Genomic DNA, 23,676 nt, shown 5'->3' with positions numbered 1-23,676 from the left:
GTAGTGTGCTCCTTATGTAAGCCATCTCTGGGCACTGACCTCCAGCATTGTGCTACTTCACATGACTACTCTCTCCTGCAGATAGAAATGCACAGAATCTACTGCTATTGTGCTGGAATATCTTGGTTTATCCGGACAGAATGATTATTTTTCCTGCTCTGTTTGCTGGGTGCTATCGGTGCTGCTTTTTGTGTGTGTAAATTTATCAACATCTTTCAACCGTAAATATTTATATATTTTTGTCCTCAATCATTTCATTGTGTTATGTTCATCCTCTGATTCTAACTGTATAGAGCAAGAATCCAGTTTGTTCTGCCTGCGTTCCCAGTGCCTAGATGCACAGGGTTACATGCCTGGGGGCTTGCACAGCCTGGGTGATGTTTACAGGCAAGGATGGATGGGAGACCCTCATTCCTGGGGTCCTGCCATCAGCATCTCTAGCCTAGTGATCAGCCTGCTGCTGGGCTGCAGTGAACTGACTACATGAGGATTATCACATGAGAGTCATCGGGGAGATTTGTTCCTTTTTTCTTTCCTTCTCACTTATTGGGTTTACCCAAGTCTTCCCATGTGTTTAAGCTTGCTGTCACGTTCCCGTTCCACTGTTTGTCATTAAACGGGTCTTTATTGTGTGTTTGATATACAGCTTGCAGCACCTTCAGCAATCTGGAGCACGGCTTGTAGATCAGAGAAAGCGAGGCTTGGCACGCCGATTGATATGCCTGATATAATTTAGAAAGCCAACACAAAGGATAATCGTGATGACCTTCTGTTACATACCAGTGCATGCACACGCTGTAACCCCTCACCTACGAAGCAGATTATGGGGTCCGAGGGGGGCGTCTTAATACGTAGCTCATAAAGATGCCATGCTCATGGAATAATGCTTGGGCACATTTTCTGAATTTGACCTTGACAGTGTTAAAGAACACACGTTTTGTTTTTTTCTCCCTCTTTTTTTTTTTTTTTTTCTAGATAAAGCCGCAACGTATTGAAATAAAACACCAGCAGAAGAAGAAGATGACGACGACTCTTTGTTCTTGGATATGTGTGCAGAAATAACTCATGTTAACTGGATCCTAGAAAACCCCACGCTGGAAGCTCTGTCGCCATTAGATCTTCATTTCACAAACTGACAACATTCTGCTTTCTCTGTGCTGGAACGTGGATGCAATTTTCTTACATGAATTTGACCAAATAGAAGATAAGAAAGCCATTTAATTTACATTAACTGTACGCAGGCACTTTGTGAAATCTGTTGCACTTGTGGTTAAACGATCGATTGGAAAGCATAGATTCTGTGTGTTTTTTCAGGAGGCACGTGAAATGCATGCAGTTTTTGTGATGCTTTTTCTAGTTATTTCTGAATAATGTAGCATAGATGTGCTCTTGAAAAAGAGTAACTTGCATTTTGTTTTTGAATGCAATGTTGATTTCTAGAGTATAAACTCCCAACGTCTTGCCATTTGAGCTTTATCTGAAGCAACTGCAAATATGGGGGAAGATGGAAGTCCCCCGTTAAAAAAACTGGCGAAAGAGGCAGACGTTAGTGAAGATGTTGCAAAAGTTGCAAATAAAGTTATAGCTATAAAGATGGAGATAGAGGACTTCAAAGACCCAGCTGCAGAGGGGAATAAAGACGGCGTTGCCAAGTCTGCAAGTGTATCACTTGGTGGGTCATCTGAACTGAACCCCGGACTCAAGCACACGTTGGCACAGTTCAATCTAAGTAGTCGGAGTTCCCTCGGGGGTCCTGCTGCGTTCTCTGCTCGATTTTCACAGGAAAACATGTCACCAGCAGTGTTTTTGCCTCTTCCTTCCCCACAAATTCATCCTGGTCCACTTCTCATTCCACCAGACAGCTCCACCGAGCTCACCCAGACAGAACTGGAAGGCGAATCTATCTCTTGCTTTATGGTGGGAGGTGAGAAAAGACTCTGCCTGCCCCAAGTTTTAAATTCTGTTTTACGAGACTTCTCGCTCCAGCAGATTAACATTGTGTGTGACGAAATGTATATATACTGCTCGCGTTGTACATCAGACCAGCTTCACATACTGAAAGTTTTGGGAATTCTTCCATTTAATGCCCCTTCTTGTGGACTGATCACTTTGACAGATGCTCAGAGACTATGCAATGCTCTTTTGCGGCCACATACCTACCCACAAAATGGAAGCTTGCTGCCTGCAAAAAACTCTTTGGCTCAGTTAAAGGAAACAGGTAGTGCCTTTGAAGTCGAACATGATTGTTTAGGAAAGTGCCAGGGTTTGTTTGCACCTCAACTTTATGCCCAGCCTGATGCCCCCTGCATTCAGTGCTTGGAGTGCTATGGGATGTTCTCCACACAGACTTTTGTCATGCACTCCCACCGAGCTCCAGATAAGAGGACCTGCCACTGGGGCTTTGATTCTGCCAAGTGGCATTGTTATCTTCACCTGAGCCCAAAGTATCAGAATACGCCCGAAGTCAAAAAGACCAAGGTTCTATTTGAAGAGATGAAAGAGAAGTTCAGCAAAAAGAACCAACCCAAGAGAATACAGCCCAAAGTAAGTCTGGTTTTGTTTTATCTCTTCAGGTTTTGCACCATACATTTCATTGGTACTGGAAGCAATTCAGACAGACCTTGCCGTAACCTGTTGATTGAGTGCTCGTTTTGTCTTGGGATATCTTTTCCATAGATAAAGAGCTGTGTTATGTTGCAGATATGAAAGGATCTGTTTCTTGCTTTGCTTTTGCCTGCTGATCCATAGAGATCAATGGTGTTGCACGCACTGTGATACAGCAGCAGGTCTGTGAAGGCGAATGCTAAGAAGCAGCAGAGAATACATTTTCTCATTGGAATCCATAACCTTTGTAATTCTGCTTTCCTCTCATCTGTTTAAATAATAGGATGTAGATTTCTCCTTTAAAGCAAAATGCAGTTTGACTTTTATTAAAGGGGTTGCCCGTCAAAACAAAAAGTTCTTTAACTGTTGTCAAATAGTAATTTTATTAATTTACTTTAATTGTGGCTACTGTCCTTGAACATCCACTTTCACGTTTGTTCTGACATGGTCAAAGAGCTTTCCGCCGCCATCCTTGTGTGTCAGTGAGGTGACAAAGGGGGCATACTGTCTCGTGTAGGTCATTAGCTAAGCCAGCCCCCTTCTCTACATGAGCCATGAGAATGGGGGCTTGCTTATTTAATGAATTGAACCAGACAGTTCGCCCCTTTCATCACCTCACTCACACAGGAAGCTTCCTGTCTGTGTCCAGATGGAAGTGACCCAGGGAGGGTCTATTCATGCCAATAGGCAGTATTCAGACTTTCAGTACATTTGGTTTTATTTATTAATTTTATTTTTTACTGAGACTGGCTACATGCACAGGAAAATTGTACTCCAATATAAGAAACCTTTCAATATTTTTGGGATCTCAGGCAAGGAAGTGGCATAACCAAAGAGATATTGTGACAGGGTTTTTCCATTGACAGATATATTGTACATGGTCTCCGTCATATATGTATACCCTAATTGTAAATATTTGGCACTAGTGAAGAAATATTTTTATGAAAAACATTCTGCTAAGGGTGCAGATCTCCGTGATTCAGAATTGGAAAGTCTAGCAGAATACATATTTAAAAAAAAAAAAGTGTCCTGTCCTGTGTCTGTAATGATGAGGTGGGTATGAAGGTGAAAACTGGGGCAGTGCATGATGCGGGGGTCTGAGGGTAGGGGTTGTGCATGATGTGGGGGAATGAAGACGAAGGCTGTTCATGATGTCGGGGGGGATGAAGGTGAAGATGGAGGCTGTGCGTGATGCAGGGGTTGTCCATGATGCGGGGGGTATGAAGGTGAAGGCGGGGGTTGTGCATGATGTGGGGGTGAAGATGGGGCTGTGCGCGATGCGGGAGTCTGAGGGGAGAGGTTGTGCATGATGCGGGGTGTATGAAGGTGAAGGCGGGGGGCTGTGCATGATGTGGGGGTGTGGGCTGGGATTGTGCATGATGTGTGGGGGGATGAATGTCAAGGTGGGGGGTTGTGCATGATGCAGGGAGGTATGAAGGTAAAAGTGGAGACTGTGTGTGATTCAGGGGTTTGAGGGCAAGGGTTGTGAATAATGCGGGGGGGACGAAGGTGAAGGCGGGGAGCTGTGTGTATACTGGGGTCTGAAGGCGGGGGCTGTGCATGATGCATGGGTTTGAAGGTGATGCCGGGGTCTGAAGAAGGTGATGCGTGGGTTTGAAGGTGGGGGCAGTGCGTGATTGCGAGGATCTGGAGGTGAAGGCTATGCGTGATGTGGGGGTCTGAAGGTGAAGGCGGGGGCTGTTCACAATACTGGGGTCTGAGGGGAGGGAGCTGTGCACGATGCTGATTTTTGCTTTCCTGATCTCGATGCCCTAATCAAGCATAACCCAGTGTGGAAGATTTATTATTATCCTGAATTTAGACAGGATAAACCTAGACCAGACAATCTGAAACTGTGCCAAATTAGTCACACTGTCTCATGCTGAATAATAAATTTGATGCGACTTGCCAGACATGTCAGACAGTTCTCCTTACACGACCTTTTGGCTGGCGCTTACCTTACACCAATATTCAGCTATAAAAAAAACCCTGCCTGCAATCTGGTGCATTTCAGGCTAGGTACACGCTGCCCAGCAGTGCTGTTGTGGCTTCAGACATTCCCTGGATGGAGCCATTCATTACAGTGAGACATGGACTCACAGGAGTTGTCAGCTCACACTTGTCTAATAACTGTTTCCTTTTCTTGTCACTTTTGAAATGGTATCTAGTGAGACACAAAAAGTGTTCAAGATGCACAAGAAGTTTGGCACAAGGCAAGCACTTTACTTTTTGGCACATTTTCTAAGTTCTGGTGCATTGCTTAGTATATTTTCCCCAGTATATCAATTTTCCCACAGTGTTTCTTTAGGGGCTCATGTGCATGATCTTATTATATCTCCATGCGAGTCCTGCTGAGCCCTAAGTGGTACCCACATAGCACCCCAGTAAAGCTATTGTACCTTCATCAAATCCATATAGAGGCATTGTGAAAATGTCTTCCCGCAGATACAATTGTGGCACGCTCCATCATGTCTTATAGTGCAATTATGTAGAGTAGAGTTGCGCAAAATGATTAGTAGGACCCTGACTGTACTCGATCACATTGTTGCAAACTTCATACTATTTGCGGCTTTCTGGGCACATCTTCTGATTAGTAGGGTGTAGTGATCATGTCGCAGGGCCAGCTAATTGGAAGAAGTGTCCAGGATGCCAGCAGGTGGTAGGACATTTGTCAACTTTGATAGGGCTGCCACTGAGTACCAGCATGGCCACGGACAAAGGTTTTAACAAACTCCAGTATTATGTCTTGGAAGCATTTCTTCAGGGGTTGAATATCCTTGTTAGCACCATGTGGAGTGACCGTATGACAGCAGACAGAGCAGGGACCGCTGTGTGCAAACATCTCTGCTGCCTACATGTGGCCTATTGCTTCCTGCACATGACTGTTGAGACTGCAGCATTTTCTGTATTTGAGGCTGAATGTTTTCACCTCTGTATAGATAATGTTGTGGAAACCCATCTACATACATTATATAATACTGTGAGATATTGCTACTTCGGTGGGCTATGTGGTAATTTGTTTTACCTCTGCTCATATTGTGGTGTGCGCGATACATGTGAACGGGGGGCATCGTGACCATGTAATACCTCCTCTTTCACCTCTGTTACTACACTTTTGTTTTGTCTCTGTCGTCTGAGTGAACCAGATCAATGGCTTTGTTATGTTAGTTATCAGCTTGTTTAGGATATCGTACATAATTATGATGGATGTGTCTGTCGCACGTGCTCCATTGTCTCTGCTGATATATCTAGTGAAAGTGTTTTTGAAAGCGATTCCCAATGAATGGGTCAAAGGGGTTTTCTATTTTTGGGACAAAGACTGTGATTACACTGTGGACCAGTGATGTACAAATATTTATTGTCTGAAAGTGACTGTTTTAGTAGAGAGAAATAATGGGACACAACTAAAATCTTCTACTACTATGTGATTAAATATGGATGTTACTGCTTCTCATTTATTATACATGTACGCTGAGCTGGAGATTAAGCATTTGTTAACATGAATAATTTGACTATAGCCGGCCCATAACACATGACGACTTCAATCAGTAATATTTGGGAATGGCAGAAATATCAGTTTGCTGGTGTTAGGTTATTATGTAAAGCAGAAGTGACGCTGTTACATCTTGCAGGGAGTGTGATGCTCCCCAGTGTCCTACAGGTGCAGGCAGTGTAGAATACATACTATGTGTAGGCACTGCACACCATCTAGCCATAGTATTGGCAATTTCACTGTAGTATCAGCGATTAATGTATAATCGTTTCCTGCATTCTGGGAGCTGTAGTCACTGGTCTTACATGTTGGCCTTATCTATTAGCCAACCATCCATTTTTCTTTCATGTGTAAGGGATCCATTTTTTGCTTTCTTGATCCAGTAACAGATCCGTTTTTTGCATCCTGGATACAGTAAGCAAAAAATGGATCCATTTCAAATGAAAGAAAAGCTAATGGCTGATTCAGGCTATGTGCCCACGTTGTGGATTGCATGAGTTTTTGCCGCGTTTTCTCGCCGCAAAAACGCACGCACAACACCACAACACAACCCATTGAATTCAATGGGATTCCGCAATGCTGTGCTAATGCTGCGTATTTTTCCGCAGCAGAATTGCAACGCAGAGTGCTGGGTTAGGCACCACCCTGATCTATCCTATGGTATGTTGTTGTCATGGTGATGGTTTTTGTAGTGCACTATTTTTGAATTTTTTAATAAATTGAAGAATAAAGGTAAATTTTATCAATTGAGCACAGGGGATTTTTTCTGTGAGCGCTTTACAAAATTGGTCCCCAAAGACATTTTTTTGTTCTGTGAATAATTTTCATGCGCAAAGTAAGCGGATCATGTGCAGATGGTACCCAGGGTGGAAGAGAGGAGACTCTCCTCCAGGCCCTGAAGAAAAAAAAAAAGAAAAGAAAAAATAGTTATATACTCAACTTCTGGCGGCCCCCAGGTCCAGCCCAAGCCTTACCGATGCTCCCTGCAGCTCCCGTTCCCAGTGATGCCTTGCGACAATGACCTGGGATGACGTAGCAGTTTCGCGTCATGCTATGTCATCTGGGGTCATTGTCGTAAGGCATCGCTGGGAACGGCAGCTGCCGGGAGCAACGCGAGGATCGTGAAGGCTGTGGGGGCCGCCGGAAGGTGAGAATATCTCGATTTTTTTTTTTTTTATATATTATTTTTAACAATCTATCTTATTACTATATGCATATATATGCATATGCATAGGCAGCATCAATAGTAAAAAGTTGGTCACACTTGTCAAACACTATGTTTGACAAGTGTGACCAACCTGTCAGTCAGTTTTCCAAGCGATGCTACAGATCGCTTGGAAAACGCTAGCATTCTGCAAGCTAATTATGCTTGTAAAATGCTAGTGTTTAGCAGGAATACGCATGCCAATTCCGCATGCGTATTTTCCGTGGCAGGGAGTTGCGGTATTTCCGCGGCAATTCTGCAATGTGTGCACATAGCCTCACAAATACAGTTGTCCATGGAATTCAGTGTTAAAAAAAATTATCCAATAGAGATCAGTTATTTAAAAACTGTCTTCTCAACTTTTTTTGCCACCGGATTGCTGCTGGATCTTTCCTAAGTGATCACTACCTATGTTTTTCGGATGATGAGATAGAGGCCAGTCCCTGAAGCCTTCTCCCCACCCTTTCAGTGACAGTTTTTTACTTATGCACACACGAGACCTGTCACTCCGGGTGATCAGAGTGAGGGAAAGCCGCAATAGATTTGCCATCCGGGCCACACAAAGCCTTGTCTTCTGATATTCAGACTATTTATTTATTTTTGTGTGTTTAAAAAAAAAAAAAAAAGAGACAATTGTATTTATTTTTTTCCATTTGGACTAACATGTAAGCAGCCCATAGACTATAATATAGACTATAATGGATATCTGTTCTGTTCCTGAAATGCACATCTTTAATAATACAGTTAAATGAAATGCGCAAAAGGTCTTAAGGTACCGTCACACTAAACGACTTACCAACGATCACGACCAGCGATACGACCTGGCCGTGATCGTTGGTAAGTCGTTGTGTGGTCGCTGGGGAGCTGTCACACAGACCGCTCTCCAGCGACCAACGATCAGGGGAACGACTTCGGCATCGTTGAAACTGTCTTCAACGATGCCGAAGTCCCCCTGCAGCACCCGGGTAACCAGGGTAAACATCGGGTTACTAAGTGCAGGGCCGCGCTTAGTAAAGAGCTTCCCTGCACTGAATGTGTCAGCGCCGGCAGTAACAGCGGTGACGTCACCGCTGTGCTCTGCTTTACGGCCGGTGCTGACACATTCAGTGCAGGGAAGCTCTCGGCAGCAGTGCGTGCATTAGCAGCGCTCCTGCCGAAAGCAGTTTTAACCCTGTGGACGCCGGGGGACGTGACAGACTTTTTTTTTTTTTTTTTTTTTAACTTTTACAATGGTAACCAGGGTAAATATCGGGTTACTAAGCGTGGCCCTGCGCTTAGTAACCCGATATTTACCCTGGTTACAAGTGAACACATCGCTGGATCGGCGTCACACACGCCGATCCAGCGATGACAGCGGGTGATTAGCGACCAAAAAATGGTCCTGATCATTCCCCAACGACCAACGATCTTCCAGCAGGGGCCTGATCGTTGGTCGCTGTCACACATAACGAGATCGTTAGCGGGATCGTTGCTATGTCACCAAAAGCGTGACGTTGCAACGATATCGTTAACGATATCGTTATGTGTGACTCAGCCTTTAGTGTAGAACAGCACAAGATTGCAAAAATATAAACAGGATGGTAAAACGCCTGAACGCGATTGAAAAATGTTTAGAATTGAGAGTCCTCAGTGGTTGATACCTTTTAATGGCTAACTGAAAAGATGGTAACAAATTGCAAGCTTTCGAGACTACTCAGGTCTCTTCCATCAGGCATAGACTAATACAAATTCTGAAGAATCACATATTTATGCACAACATAGCACAGAACAAAAAAACAAAAACAAAAAACATGGATAAGACAGGTGGCATGAAGCAGAATTACCATGAGTGATAAACAGTTATGTCCATAAATGTTGGGCCAGTTCTTAGATAAGGATTGTTTTATTGTCCTGATTGGGGTCTCTGTTGTGATGACCCCTTATAGTCTGAGGGGCAAGTTCCTTAGTTGATGTAAAAAGACATAAATCCATGCGACATTCATTCCACCACTAAGACAGTCAAAGGTCGTCATCAGTTTATATTCCCAGACTCTTCTGTCTCTCTGTGTTTTGAAGTTACCTTTCAATGCAAGTAATTTCATGTCCATAATGTTATGATTTGGGAGACAAAAATGTATTGCCACAGGTAGATCCTTTCTTTTTTCTCTTATTGTATGGCGGTGAGAATTCATTCTTCTTCAAAGCTTTTGCCCTTTTTTCCCTCACATTCAGACCCCCAGTTGGACATTTAAATATGCCCGATTACAATCCATTTTTCCAGACCCCCCACTACTGTGTGTTAGGCAGCCCCCAAATCTAAGAAGCATCATTGTCAAGAGCTCCCTGTTCTCTCCAACAGCTGCAGGTACCTTTCCCTGCAATCAGAAAAAATGTAAAACCTGTCCATTTATAATGACCACGGACAAGATAAAGATCCCCAATTCACATCAGGACTACAAGATATCAGGTACTTTCAGCTGCATCACATCTAATGTGGTGTACCTAATTATTTGTACTAAGTGTCCAACTGGGGGTCTGTATGTGGGGGAGACAGGGCAAAAGCTTAGAACAAGAATGAATTCTCACCGCCATACAATAAGAGAAAAAAGAAAGGATCTACCTGTGGCAATACATTTCTGTCTCCCAAATCATAACATTATGGACATGAAATTACTTGTATTGAAAGGTAACTTCAAAACACAGAGAGACAGAAGAGTCTGGGAATATAAACTGATGACGACCTTTGACTGTCTTAGTGGTGGAATGAATGTGTCGCATGAATTTATGTCCTTTTACATCAACTAAGGAACTTGCCCCTCAGACTATAAGGGGTCATCACAACAGAGACCCTAATCAGGACAATAAAACATTCCTTATCTAAGAACTGGCCCAACATTTATGGACATAACTATTTATCACTCATGGTAATTCTGCTTCATGCCACCTGTCTTATCCATGTTTTTTGTTTTTGTTTTTTTGTTCTGTGCTGTGTTGTGCATAAATATGTGATTCTTCAGAATTTGTATTAGTCTATGCCTGATGAAGAGACCTGAGTAGTCTCGAAAGCTTGCAATTTGTTACCATCTTTTCAGTTAGCCATTAAAAGGTATCAACCACTGAGGACTCTCAATTCTAAACATTTTTCTATCTACTGGCTAACACGGTACCAAGATATATATCTTTCCTGTATCACAATGAACGTTATTGGACATCCTGAAATATCAATATTTACCAAAAGATAGTCGTATTTGACTAGAAGTGCCAAACCGCTAATAATTTTTATGTTGTCAACAAGAAAAAAAAAATAGAAAATATAGTAGTAGCGTTAAAGGAATATAAGGCACTAATCAACTCAACAAACGTACTGAGTTTCAAAGCCCTTTAGAAAGGCTGATGACTGCTGGAAAACACCCTTTGAAGTATGCACAAAAATTAGAATTACCATAGTCTCCCAGATGCAGCTTTCCAAGCGAAACGTGCAGTTTGTTGTAGTTGCAGGTGTTTACTACATTTTTTTTTTCTACTGTTATCAGCCATCCTATCTGGCTAGATGTTGAGCTTGATTTGGGGTCAAACAATGCCTCTATATACTTTGGCTCAACTTTACTATATTGTTTTTCTCCTTGAGAGCATGAAAATAGTTGTTGTTTTTTCCCCCAGTTGTGGTTATATACTGCCATTTCGTGGAAGACATTGAAATTGCAGGGTGTACATTCTCCAGGTATTTTCCCCTCCTGTTAGTATAGATACAACACAATAATTCAGACTAATACATCTGTGTATTTCATTTGAGATGTTCTTACTTTTGATGTGAGTTGCATTTATCTGGTGCTCTAGGTCCACACACATGGGTACACGGTATAGTTGTCTACTATATATTTCTTTAAAAAACAAATGACCACCCAAATATACATTTATGCATTTCTATTTCTACATCGGTGGCTTGTTGTAAACATATGCAGCTGTAAAGCATACAATACATCATGGCTATACATTAGGAAGTGTTCCCATCACATGTGTAGACTGAAAATGTATTCAGAGATAATCCTGGTCACTGTGGCATGTGCCATCTGTGGGCAGCAATAATCACCAGCCATATAGTGCTTGCATGGGTCTACTGCCATGTAAAGAGCACTCCACACACTTGCAGATGCCAGTAAAGTGAATGATAATGGGCACACAGCAGGTTTCGTAGCCAGGTGACTGTACACAATCATTACGGGTACTTATAGCGTGTTTATTAATCTTCCAGTATAGTAATAATGATTGTTATATGTGAAATACCAGAATGATCTTCAGAGGATAACTATTTGATAAAAGCCTCATGCTGTGGGGTCAATGTTGTGAATGTAAGCTGGATGCATTTGGTAATTATTGGCTTACTTCACTTATGTATTACAATCCTGTACTGCAGTGTATATAGAATTATATATTTTAAGAGCAAAATCTACTGCTGGTTTGGACCTTTCTCTATTCTCTCCTGCTCAATGTGACCGCTCCGAGCAGCTGTCCGTCCCGCAACACGTTTGCGTCCCAAATGTTGTCTCCGCTATGTCACCGTCACCCATTGTGAATGAGACCAAAGATTACCGTAGTTGCTATGTGATATTCTCTTACTAAGGGATGTACAACTCCTTGAAGGTCTCTGGATATCATCTGTCGGCGCACACACTTACATGTCTGCTGCAATTAACTTTTCCTTTGAGAGACAGAAGCTACCCGAAAACCACAGACTAATTATGTAAGCTGTAAGGGTATGTATCCACGGTCCGGAAGCTCTGCGCTTTGGATGCAGTGGATACCCCGCTCCGCCCAAAGTGCCACCTCCTGTTGTACGCGCGGTGATTCCGGATGTGTTAATTGAACACATGCAGGATCACTTCATCCTATAGATAGACTGTGTAATTTATCTTGTGAAGACTGAGCGTCTCCGCAAGATAAAGAGACATGCTGCAGTCTAAAAAGATGCACCGCATGTGCGTATACTCAGGTCTGCTGCCTTCGTCTATATATACATAGTAGATATGGGATTTCACAAAATCCCCTGCACTATGCTGTAACATCTGGACGATGCGGCTGTACGCAGCATTCAATCCGCAGCAAATACTGAGGAAAAACGCCACGTGGAAACATACACTAAGAGCGGAAGTAATCAGTGGTACAGAATTTGGCACGAACGGAGTCATCATTAGGACTTGCACACAAGCTTTTTTTTTCTCCGCTTTATATAATGTTAGATGGTTCTTAAACGTTATATGCAGTGCATCAGAAGGAAGTGAGCGACTGTATACAATTTTTGTAGACGAAGCATATGGATGGGGTTGTGCTTGTGAGTGGGTTTCTTCGCCTGTGCCTTGAAGCCAAAAGGCCCTTACGGTGATTTTTATGCTTGCAGCTGCTTTTATAGATGACTGTATACACAATCCCGATATTAGCAGTGAGTGCATTCGAGAGTGTGGGCACTATGGGTGCAGTTTACACAGTGCGTTATTCCTTGTAGAATATCTGATTTTACTATTGATTGCTATTATATGAAGATGACTGTAGTCCTTCCTTGGGATAGAAGATGGCTAAAGTGTTTGTTCCTGACAAAACAAATCTGCTTAATACTTTACATTTCAGTGTGGCTCTCTGATAAAATTATGGTGGCTTTCCCTTAAAGGGGTTTTTGAATATGGAACAACCCCTCCTTACTTAAGTGCCAAAGTAGAAGGGGGAAGACTGGACTTTCAGACTAGCGCCATTCCAGCGACGTCTGCGCTGTGCCTCCTGGAAGTCATCAGATCAATTGTTGCCTTACTCAGACCATGAATGCTGCAGCAGTCACATTAAATAATAATGTTATGTGACGTGACAGTCAGGGGACACAGCGCCGACATTGCTAGAACATTGCCTGTCCGGAAGGTGAGTACCATAAATGGTGTGTGGTGGTTTTTTATTTTTTTTATTTTATGTTATATGGGTGCATTTTAGCAGGTAAGAGGTTGTCTGTCCAGTGGTGGACTATCCCTTTTTATATAGGTGGGACATGTTGTCTGGCTGCCACTTATCTTACTTTCTCACATAAAACTAACATTTTATTTATTCCAAGTGGATGTCTTAAGGTATGTTTCCACGGTCCAGAAGCTCTGCGCTTTGGACGCAGCCGATACCCCGCTCCGTCTAAAGCGCCGCCCCCCCTTTGTACGCGCAGTGATTCCGCAGTGAAACTCAGTACTACACGGCAGAGACAATATAGATATCGTACATCAATATAAAATTATCATTTCAAGTCTAGATAATCCAATAGCATTAAATACAGATACAATTATATTTAAAATGTCTAGAACAATAACCCCACCTGGTAGTGGAAATAAAAACACATGTCAACTCTTCTAAGGTACTAGTGACACTGAAGCAAGGGAGGTTATGAAATGCTAGTGACTCTAAGGCTATGTGCACACGTTGCGGAATGGGGTGCAGAATTGTCTGCACAAAATCCGCAGCTCCTGGCAGAAACCGCAGGTACAGATTTGCCGCGGATTTTATGCGGAATTGATGTGGATTTTCTGTGGTTTTTACCACTGCGGATTTCTATAATGGAAGGGTGCAGAAACGCTGCAGATCCGCACAAAAGAAGTGACATGCACTTCTTTTAAATCCGCAGCGTTTCCGAGCGGATTTTTCTGCAGCATCTGCACAACTTTTTTTTTTCACCATTGATTTACATTGTACTGTAAATCACAGTGCGAATCTGCAGCGTTTATGCGTGGAAAAATCTGCTGCGGATCCGCACTAAATCTGCATCGTGTGCACATAGCCAAAGCAAAAAGTGAGGATTATACAGTAATGGACCCTATATTGGGTAATCTCAGATAATTGTAAAGTGCTATAAGTAGTGCATGGTTTTACAATCTCATATAAGTAAATGAGGTTTAATATGTAGTTAACTAATACTGAAAAGTAAGTAGCAAAAAGGTAAGTAATATATTTTTAACTCAAAATAAGTCCCTGCATGGAAAGGTGTCAATAGCTTCAATATAGTCCTACAAGTGTAAAAACAAATATTCACACTTGGTAACTTAGTACTTAGCAGGTATGCTAAGCAGCGCTAAGGGTACCGTCACACAGTCACACTTTGATCGCTACGACGGCACGATCCGTGACGTCGCAGCGATCGTATGAGTATCGCTCCAGCGTCGTAGACTGCGGTCACACGTTGCAATCACGGCGCTGGAGCGATGCCGAAGTCCCCGGGTAACCAGGGTAAACATCGGGTGACTAAGCGCAGGGCCGCGCTTAGTAACCCGATGTTTACCCTGGTTACCAGCGTAAAAGTAAAAAAAAAAAACAAACAGTACATACTCACATTCCGGTGTCTGTCCTCCGGCGTCTCAGCTTCTCTGCACTGTGTAAGCACAGCGGCCGGAAAGCACAGCGGTGACGTCTGACGTCAGACGTCACCGCTGTGCTCGCTTTCTGGCTGGCCGCCGCTCACAGTGCAGAGAAGCTGAGACGCCGGAGGACAGACACCGGAATGTGAGTATGTACTGTTTGGTTTTTTTTTACTTTTACGCTGGTAACCAGGGTAAACATCGGGTTACTAAGCGCGGCCCTGCGCTTAGTTACCCGATGTTTACCCCGGTTACAAGCGAACGCATCGCTGGATCGCTGTCACACACAACGATCCAGCGATGTCAGCGGGAGATCCAGCGACGAAAGAAAGTTCCAAACGATCTGCTACGACGTACGATTCTCAGCAGGATCCCTGATCGCTGCTGCGTGTCAGACACAGCGATATCGTATGGATATCGCTGGAACGTCACGGATCGTATGGTCGTAGCGATCAAAGTGTGACTGTGTGACGGTACCCTAAGGGATAGAATTTCTTAAAATATCAAGATAAAAGGAAGCAAGAAAATAAGTAACATATGAAACTAAGAGTAAGTTTACCACTGATCCCTGTGATGTCTTCGGTTTTTCACCTTGGGAAAATGGAATTCATTATGTTTTCACAACCCCTACCTTACCTATCGATAAGGGCCGTGCTCCGATTGCAATAACTGGCCAGGTCTCATATGAGGCAGTCGACTGATGTTAAAAGAGAAGTGGGTATTGTGATATGACCTGGTCCATGTCTTCATGGGTGCCTGAAACCAGTCCAGTTGGACAAGCTTTGCACTGTCCCCAGTTTTCAAATATGTTAGTGTATCTACTATATAATTGTCTAAGGGGTACTTCCGTCTGTCTGTCTGTCCCGGAAATCCCGCGTCGCTGATTGGTCTCGCCAGCTGCCTGTCCTGGCTGCCGCGACCAATCAGCGACGGGCACAGTCTGATCAGTCCCTCCCTACTTCAGTCCAGTCAGTGCCCGACACTCGCTCCATAGCCCCCCCCCCCCCGCACTCCGTTAATGCTGCTATTAACCCTGTGTGTCCCCAGCTTTTTACTATTGATGCTGCCTATGCATCATCAATAGTAAAAATTTATACATATTAGTCCCAAATTAATATATATGAACACATTCGAGATGTGTGTTTGTGTTATCAATAGTAAAAAGATGTAATGTTAAAAAAACAAAAAACCTGCTATTCTCACCTTCCATAGTCCGCCGAGGCGTGCGCGGCTGCTGCCATCTTCTGTTCCCAGAGATGCATTGCGAAATTACCCAGAAGACTTAGCGGTCTCGTGAGACCACGAAGTCATCTGGGCAATTTCGCAATGCATCCTGGGAACGGAAGATGGCGGTAGCCGCGCACGCATCGGCACAGCTTCGCTGGATCCCGGCGTGTGAGTATATAACTATTTTTTATTTTAAATATTTTTTTAACAGAGATATGGTGCCCACACTGTTATATACTACGTGGGCTGTGTTATATACCGCGTGGCTGCTATATACTACGTGGCCAGGGTTATATACTGCGTGGGCTGTGCTATATATTACGTGGCCAGTGTTATATACTACGTCGCCTGTGTTCTATACTGCGTGGCTGCTATATACTGCGTGGGCTGTGTTATATACTGCGTGGCCTGTATTAACGCATCAGGTATTCTACAGTATGTATGTATGTATGTGTATAGCAGCCACATAGTATATAGCACAGGCCACGTAGTGTTTGTCTGCTATTTACTACATGGCGTGTGCTATACTATGTGGCTGCTATATACATACATACATACATAGATATTCTAGAATACCCGATGCGTTAGAATCGGGCCACCATCTAGTGTTCTTATATCCTGCCTAGACTACTGCATCGTCCTTATCTGTGGCCTCACAAATAACACTTTTGCACCCTTCCAAACCATCAGTCCTGCTGCTTAATCCTCCTTTTCCTTCTGCAAATCTTGACATTGCCTAGAGAATTTAGTTCAGTCCTCACAAACCTCCATCTTGGGTCTTTTCTGTACTTCACACAACTCTCCTGTGCATAACCCTTAAATGTGAAATCGCAACCAGTTAGTCAACGTCTCCCCCTGAAATCTCATCTGTTCACAGAAGCCCAGAACATACAATAACCCTCCCACTACTATAATATCACATTTATGGGTATGATGGTGATGACCCTTCCGAAGGACATTCTAGTAGTGGACAACCCGGTTTATTGGATTTCAGCTTGAAGACAGTTGGGTAGACATAAGCATTGTGGACAGACTTAATTTACAAAACAACTCCTCGCACAGAGGAGTACGGGAGACAGAAAACTGGCCATCGAATACCTACTGGTCGTCATACAGTACATTTGACTGAGTGTATGGCACTAGCTTGCACTTTGACAAAAAACGTCTGAGTTCAGATTTCTACAGAAAATAACCCGCACAGAATATCTTACATTATTATTCATTACTAGATGGTGGCCCAATTCTAAAGTATCAGATATTCTAGAATATGTATGTAGTTTATTTATGAAGTTTTCAGAATAATGCAATTTATACACAGGATTCGGCCGGCCGGGCGCAACCAATTAGCGAAGCGTGGTTCAAATTCCGCTCCAATTCGTGTCCAAACTGCGCCTGTCGCTGATTGTTCACGGCTGTCCGGCCGTGAACAATTAGTGAAGCCAGGGCCGGCTCCAGGTTTTTGAGGGCCCCGGGCGAAAGAGTCTGAGTGGGCCCCCCTCTTTAACACATACCACGATTCATGATGCACAGATACAGCAGAGAAATATAACACAGCCCACGTAGCATATAACACAGCCCATGTAGCTTATAGCACAGCCCACGTAGCATATAGCACAGGCCACGTAGCATATAACACAGCCCATGTAGCATATAACACAGCCCATGTAGCATATAACACAGCCCACGTAGCGTATAACACAGCCCATGTAGCATATAGCACAGCCACGTAGGATATAGTATGGAGCGGGCGCCGGGCACTGACTGGACTGAAGTAGGGAGGGACTAATCGGACTGTGCCTGTCGCTGATTGGTCGCGGCAGCCAGGACAGGCAGCTGGCGAGAACATTCAGCGACGCAGGATTTCCGGGACAGACAGACGGAAGTACCCCTTAGACAATTATATAGTAGATAGATATAAATTAATTTGCCATAAACCTTAAAAACCATTATTTACGTAATTGAGGCTCTCTAAAGCACAACGTCCTGGCATCAATGGCTGGAGTAGAAACGTTTCCAGTGTAGAGCTACTGAGCATCTAACCTGACTATTGTAGTAATGCACACAAAATACGGTATTTGTATCAGTAATGTTTGAAAATCCTTAACCCTCTTGGGTTTGATAGTAATTATCTTCTCCATGAGATTTCTTACATGTTTTATTCATTGTTTGAACTAAGCAGATAAAATTGGGTATGAAGTGTCCTTGGTAATATTCAACCCTGCGCTCTCCTAATGATACAGACTAGTCTCGCCCTAAGCGGTTACTGACATTTGCATTGATATTTTATCTCTATTTTTCCGTCAGATTTTAGATTTGATACAGAAATTAAATCTACCTAGCATTTGGTGAAACTCTGAAAGAAATGTTTATTCATAGGGAAACCCCACCTATCCTGAGAATCAAGGTGCCAGTTTTCTCCCTACGTAGTGCAGTTTCGCCTTCACAGTCCACTGGAACGAAGGAACGTGGACTAATGGTGACCACTATTTCGCCCCTGTGTTCCTTTATTGATAAATTGAGCGAACCTTGGCATTGGTGCGTGCTCGGATTTTCTTCTTTAGGCCACATTCAGTATTTTACATCAGTATTTGTAAGCCAATAGAAAAATAATTACGGTATATTGTGGTAAGTCAAAACCAGGAATAGGTAAAAAAAAAATGTAGAAGTGTTGACGTGTTTATATTTTTACTTTTCCTCTATTTCACTCCTGTTTCAGCTTACAAATACTGCTGTAAAATACTGAACATGTGAACGTGGCCTTATACCTGCACTACTGATCCACACTCCGTTGTGCTGGTCTTGTGGTAACCTGCTTCCTATCCGTAGGCTGAAGCAGCAGGATGTAGGACCTGTCTGCCCTGCCCTTATAGAGGACCATTGTGCGTGATCCGAATGGCTGGAAACCCAGACGTACCTACGAAAGGTCACAATGTCTTTGAGATGAAAGCAGTGTCATATTGATTTATTTTCAAGGCTTTTTCTCTTGTATACGATAATGAATTGAGTTTCCCCTTAGCTAAACATGGCAAAAGCATGGACAACACTGCATAAATATTATCTGCAGACCATGGCCATATCGTGCACAGCTCTGCATTGTGGTTTATTTATCACAAAAATAACTGAGATGTGGACAGAGCCCAGACGTGAATACAAAAAATAACATTTCTTATCCATGATGTTTTTAATAATCAGTCCTAAAATATTGACGTATGACAAGTCTGATTAACAGAGTGTATGATTTTGATCAGTGGATTCTTTAGGTTAGTATGATTTCAGCGATTCCAAAATTGTACAGACTTGTACAAGTGATGGGAAATAAAAATGCAAACATTTGTCTTTAAAAAAAAAAAAAAAAAAAAAAAAAAAAAAAGCCATTTTCTGAAATCTGTGACTTTTTTTAATTGTCGATGTGAGTGATCAGTTGTTCTGTACGCTGAAAAATACAGTATTGCAGTATATTGTCAAAATGTAATTCTTTTATGTGGCTGCCACTTACCCACACCTCTTACTAAAAGTATGACAAGTATACATAATCATGTGACTTGGGTGATGGAGGTAAATAATCATGTGAGTCTTCGTAAAACCTCGTGTGTTTGCTTGTCTGTTGTCTAGTAGCTAAACATAGACTAATCTTTTCCTGTGTCTTTTCTTAGACTGAACATATACAGACCTTGGAATTGCCTTCTTGGTACCCAGTCATCAAGCAGGAAGATGATGGCACCAGCCGACCACAGTTGCTGCATCCAAGGTAAAGTATAAAGGCTAAGTAAACAAGAGCGATGAAATAATGATCATAAGTTTCTGTCCTGACCATCAGATGGGCATTGTAAAGATCAGCCTCGGTATTCCTGCTCTCAGCTCATTACCTTTTATCCTGCAGCTACGATTCTCAGCAGGCAGCGTATTGCCTGGACGGTCCATGGTGATATCACACTTGGGAGTCCCACATCAGCACGGCTGAAGCGCACGGTACTGGGAGATTGTGTCCTCAACATTCCTTGTCAGATACAAATAACAGCTCTGCTCTTGTAAGGCCGGATCTGCAAGGACAGATGATCTGATTTTATGTCCAAGAAAAGTGGCTTTTTTATCAGTATTCTACACCTGCACATGATATTACAGAAATTACAGGGGATCTTGGTGTGTGTGTGTGTGTGTGTGTGTGTGTGTGTGTGTGTGTGTGTGTGTGGGTGGTTTGCATATCAGACATAAAGAAATATTGAATAATTATATCCAAGAAAGGTATATTTGTGATGCCTCAGTAGATTCACTTTTGAAAACCCTTAACCCCTTCCCGACCCATGACGCCACATAGGCGTCATGAAAACCCGTGCCAATCCGACCCATGACGCCTATGTGGCGTCATGGAATGATCGCGTCCCTGCAGATCGGGTGAAGGGGTTAACTCCTATTTTACCCGATCTGCAGGGAGAGGGGGAGTGGTACTTCAGCCCAGGGGGGGTGGCTTCACCCCCCCGTGGCTACGATCGCTCTGATTGGCTGTTGAAAGTGAAACTGCCAATCAGAGCGATTTGTAATATTTCACCTAAAAAACTGGTGAAATATTACAATCCAGCCATGGCCGATGCTGCAATATCATCGGCCATGGCTGGAAACACTAATGTGACCCCCCCCCACCCCACCGATCGCCCCCCCAGTGCTCCGTTATAGGGTCCGGTCCCCTCCGTCCGCCTGCCGGCTCCCCCGTCCTGCTGTCCGCTCCCCCGTCCTCCTGCCCGCTCCCCCCCTGCTCCTATGTCACCCCCCCGTGCTCCGACGCCCCCCCCCGTGCCCCGATCTCCCCCCCCTTATACTTACCGAGGCTCCCGGTCCCCGTCCGCCTCCATCATGGGCGCCGCCATCTTCCAAAATGGCGGGCGCATGCTCAGTGCGCCCGCCGGCCGGCAGATTCATTAGAGGTACATTTTGATCGCTGTGGTAGGTTCTATCACAGCGATCAAAATAAAAAAATAATAAATAAACCCCCCCCTTTATCACCCCCATAGGTAGGGACAATAATAAAATAAAGAAAATATTTTTTTTTCTTTTTCCACTAGGGTTAGGGTTAGAACTAGGGTTAGAACTAGGGGTAGGGTTAGGGGTAGGGTTAGGGTTACGGGTAGGGTTAGGGTTAGGGGTAGGGTTATGGCATGTGCACACAGAGCGGATCGGCCGCGGATCCGCAGCGGATCGGCCGCGGATCGGCCGCGGATCGGCCGCGGATCGGCAGCGGATCGGCAGCGGATCGGCAGCGGATCCGCCGCGGATCGGCCGCGGATCGGCCGCGGATCGGCAGCGGATCGGCAGCGGATCGGCAGCGGATCCGCAGCGGATCGGCAGCGGATCGGCAGCGGATTGGCAGCGGATCCGCAGCGGATCGGCCGCGGATCCGCAGCGGATCGGCCGCGGATCCGCAGCGGATTGGCAGCGGATTGGCCGCGGATCCGCAGCGGATTGGCCGCTGCGAATTCGAAGCAGTTTTCCATCAGGTTTACAGTACCATGTACACCTAAGGAAAACCAAATCCGCTGTGCCCATGGTGCGGAAAATTCCGTGCAGAAACGCTGCGTTGTATTTTCCGCAGCATGTCAATTCTTTGTGCGGATTCCGCAGCGTTTTACACCTGTTCCTCAATAGGAATCCGCAGGTGAAATCTGCACAAAAAAACACTGGAAATCTGCTGTAAATCCGCAGGTAAAACGCAGTGCCTTTTACCTGCAGATTTTTCAAAAATCATGAGGAAAAATCTCACACGAATCCGCAACGTGGGCACATAGCCTTAGGGTTAGGGTTGGAATTAGAGTTAGGGTTGGAATTAGGGCTAGGGTTTGAAATAGGGTTAAGATTAGGCTTGTGGTTAGGGTTACGGATAGGGTTAGGGGTGTGTTGGGGTTACAGTTGTGGTTAGGGTTGGGATTAGGGTTACGGTTGGGATTAGGGTTAGGATTAGGGTTGGAATTAGGGTTACGGGTGTGTTGCGGTTAGGGTTGTGGTTAGGGGTGTGTTGGGGTTAAGGTTGTGATTAGAGTTATGGCTACAGTTGGGATTAGGATTAGGGGTGTGTTGGGGTTAGTGTTGAAGTTAGAATTGAGGGGTTTCCACTGTTTAGGCACATCAGGGGTCTCCAAACGCAACATGGCGCCACCATTGATTCCAGCCAATCTTGCGTTCAAAAAGTCAAATGGTGCTCCCGCCCTTCCAAGCCCCGACGTGCGCCCAAACAGTGGTTTACCCCCACATTTGGGGTACCAGCGTACTCAGGACAAACTGGGCAACAACTGCTGGGGTCTAATTTCTCCTGTTACCCTTGCAAAAATAAAAAATTACTTGCTAAAACATAATTTTTGAGGAAAGAACAATTATTTTTTATTTTCACGGCTCTGCGTTATAAACTTCTGTGAAGCACTTGGGGGTTGAAAGTGCTCACCACACATCTAGATAAGTTCCTTCGGGGGTCTAGTTTCCAAAATGGGGTCACTTGTGGGGTGTTTCTACTGTTTAGGTACATCAGGGGCTCTGCAAATGCAATGTGACGCCCGCAGACCATTCCATCAAAGTCTGCATTTCAAATGTCACTACTTCCCTTCCGAGCCCTGACGTGTGCCCAAACAGTGGTTTACCCCCACATATGGGGTATCGGCGTACTCACAACAAACTGGGCAACAAATATTGGGGTCCAAATTCTCCTGTTACCCTTGTGAAAATAAAAAATTGCTTGCTAAAACATCTTTTTTGAGGAAAGAAAAATGATTTTTTATTTTCACGGCTCTGCGTTGTAAACTTCTGTGAAGCACTTGGGGGTTGAACGTGCTCACCACACATCTAGATAAGTTCCTTGGGGGGTCTAGTTTCCAAAATGGGGTCACTTGTGGGGGGTTTCTACTGTTTAGGCATATCAGGGGCTCTGCAAACGCAACCTGACGCCCGCAGAGCATTCCATCAAAGTCTGCATTTCAAAACGTCACTACTTCCCTTCCGAACCCCGACGTGTGCCAAAACAGTGGTTTACCCCCACATATGGGGTATCAGCGTACTCAGGAGAAACTGGACAACAACTTTTGGGGTCCAATTTCTCCTGTTACTCTTGCAAAAATAAAAAAATTCTGGGCTAAAAAAATATTTTTGAGGAAAGGAAACACATTTTTTATTTTCACGGCTCTGCGTTATAAACTTCTGTGAAGCACTTGGGGGTTCAAAGTGCTCACTACACATCTAGATAAGTTCCCTTGGGGGTCTAGTTTCCAAAATGGAGTCAATTGTGGGGAGTTCCTACTGTTTAGGCACATCAGGGGCTCTGCAAACGCAACCTGACGCCCGCAGAGCATTCCATCAAAGTCTGCATTTCAAAACGTCACTACTTCCCTTCCGAACCCCGACGTGTGCCAAAACAGTGGTTTACCCCCACATATGGGGTATCAGCGTACTCAGGAGAAACTGGACAACAACTTTTGGGGTCCAATTTCTCCTGTTACTCTTGCAAAAATAAAAAAATTCTGGGCTAAAAAAATATTTTTGAGGAAAGGAAACACATTTTTTATTTTCACGGCTCTGCGTTATAAACTTCTGTGAAGCACTTGGGGGTTCAAAGTGCTCACTACACATCTAGATAAGTTCCCTTGGGGGTCTAGTTTCCAAAATGGAGTCAATTGTGGGGAGTTCCTACTGTTTAGGCACATCAGGGGCTCTGCAAACGCAACCTGACGCCCGCAGAGCATTCCATCAAAGTCTGCATTTCAAAACGTCACTACTTCCCTTCCGAACCCTGACGTGTGCCAAAACAGTGGTTTACCCCCACA

General features: G+C 44.0%; 1 protein-coding gene across 2 annotated transcripts in view; it reads left to right on the top strand.

The window, feature by feature from the left end:
- The window catches only part of SKIL (SKI like proto-oncogene), a 56,332-nt gene that overhangs the window by 1,506 nt on the left and 31,150 nt on the right, over positions 1 to 23,676 (top strand). For both annotated transcript variants that reach the window (XM_077290553.1, XM_077290554.1), the window contains exons 2-3: positions 976 to 2,544; positions 19,534 to 19,628. In XM_077290553.1, the coding sequence (XP_077146668.1) occupies positions 1,495 to 2,544; positions 19,534 to 19,628 (1,145 nt within the window). In that variant the 5' untranslated portion in view covers positions 976 to 1,494. The remainder of the gene's footprint in view (positions 1 to 975; positions 2,545 to 19,533; positions 19,629 to 23,676) is intronic.

This window comes from Ranitomeya variabilis, chromosome 2, assembly GCF_051348905.1.
Source record: "Ranitomeya variabilis isolate aRanVar5 chromosome 2, aRanVar5.hap1, whole genome shotgun sequence".
Lineage (NCBI taxonomy): Eukaryota > Metazoa > Chordata > Amphibia > Anura > Dendrobatidae > Ranitomeya > Ranitomeya variabilis.
This window is presented reverse-complemented; position numbering and strand designations above follow the sequence as displayed.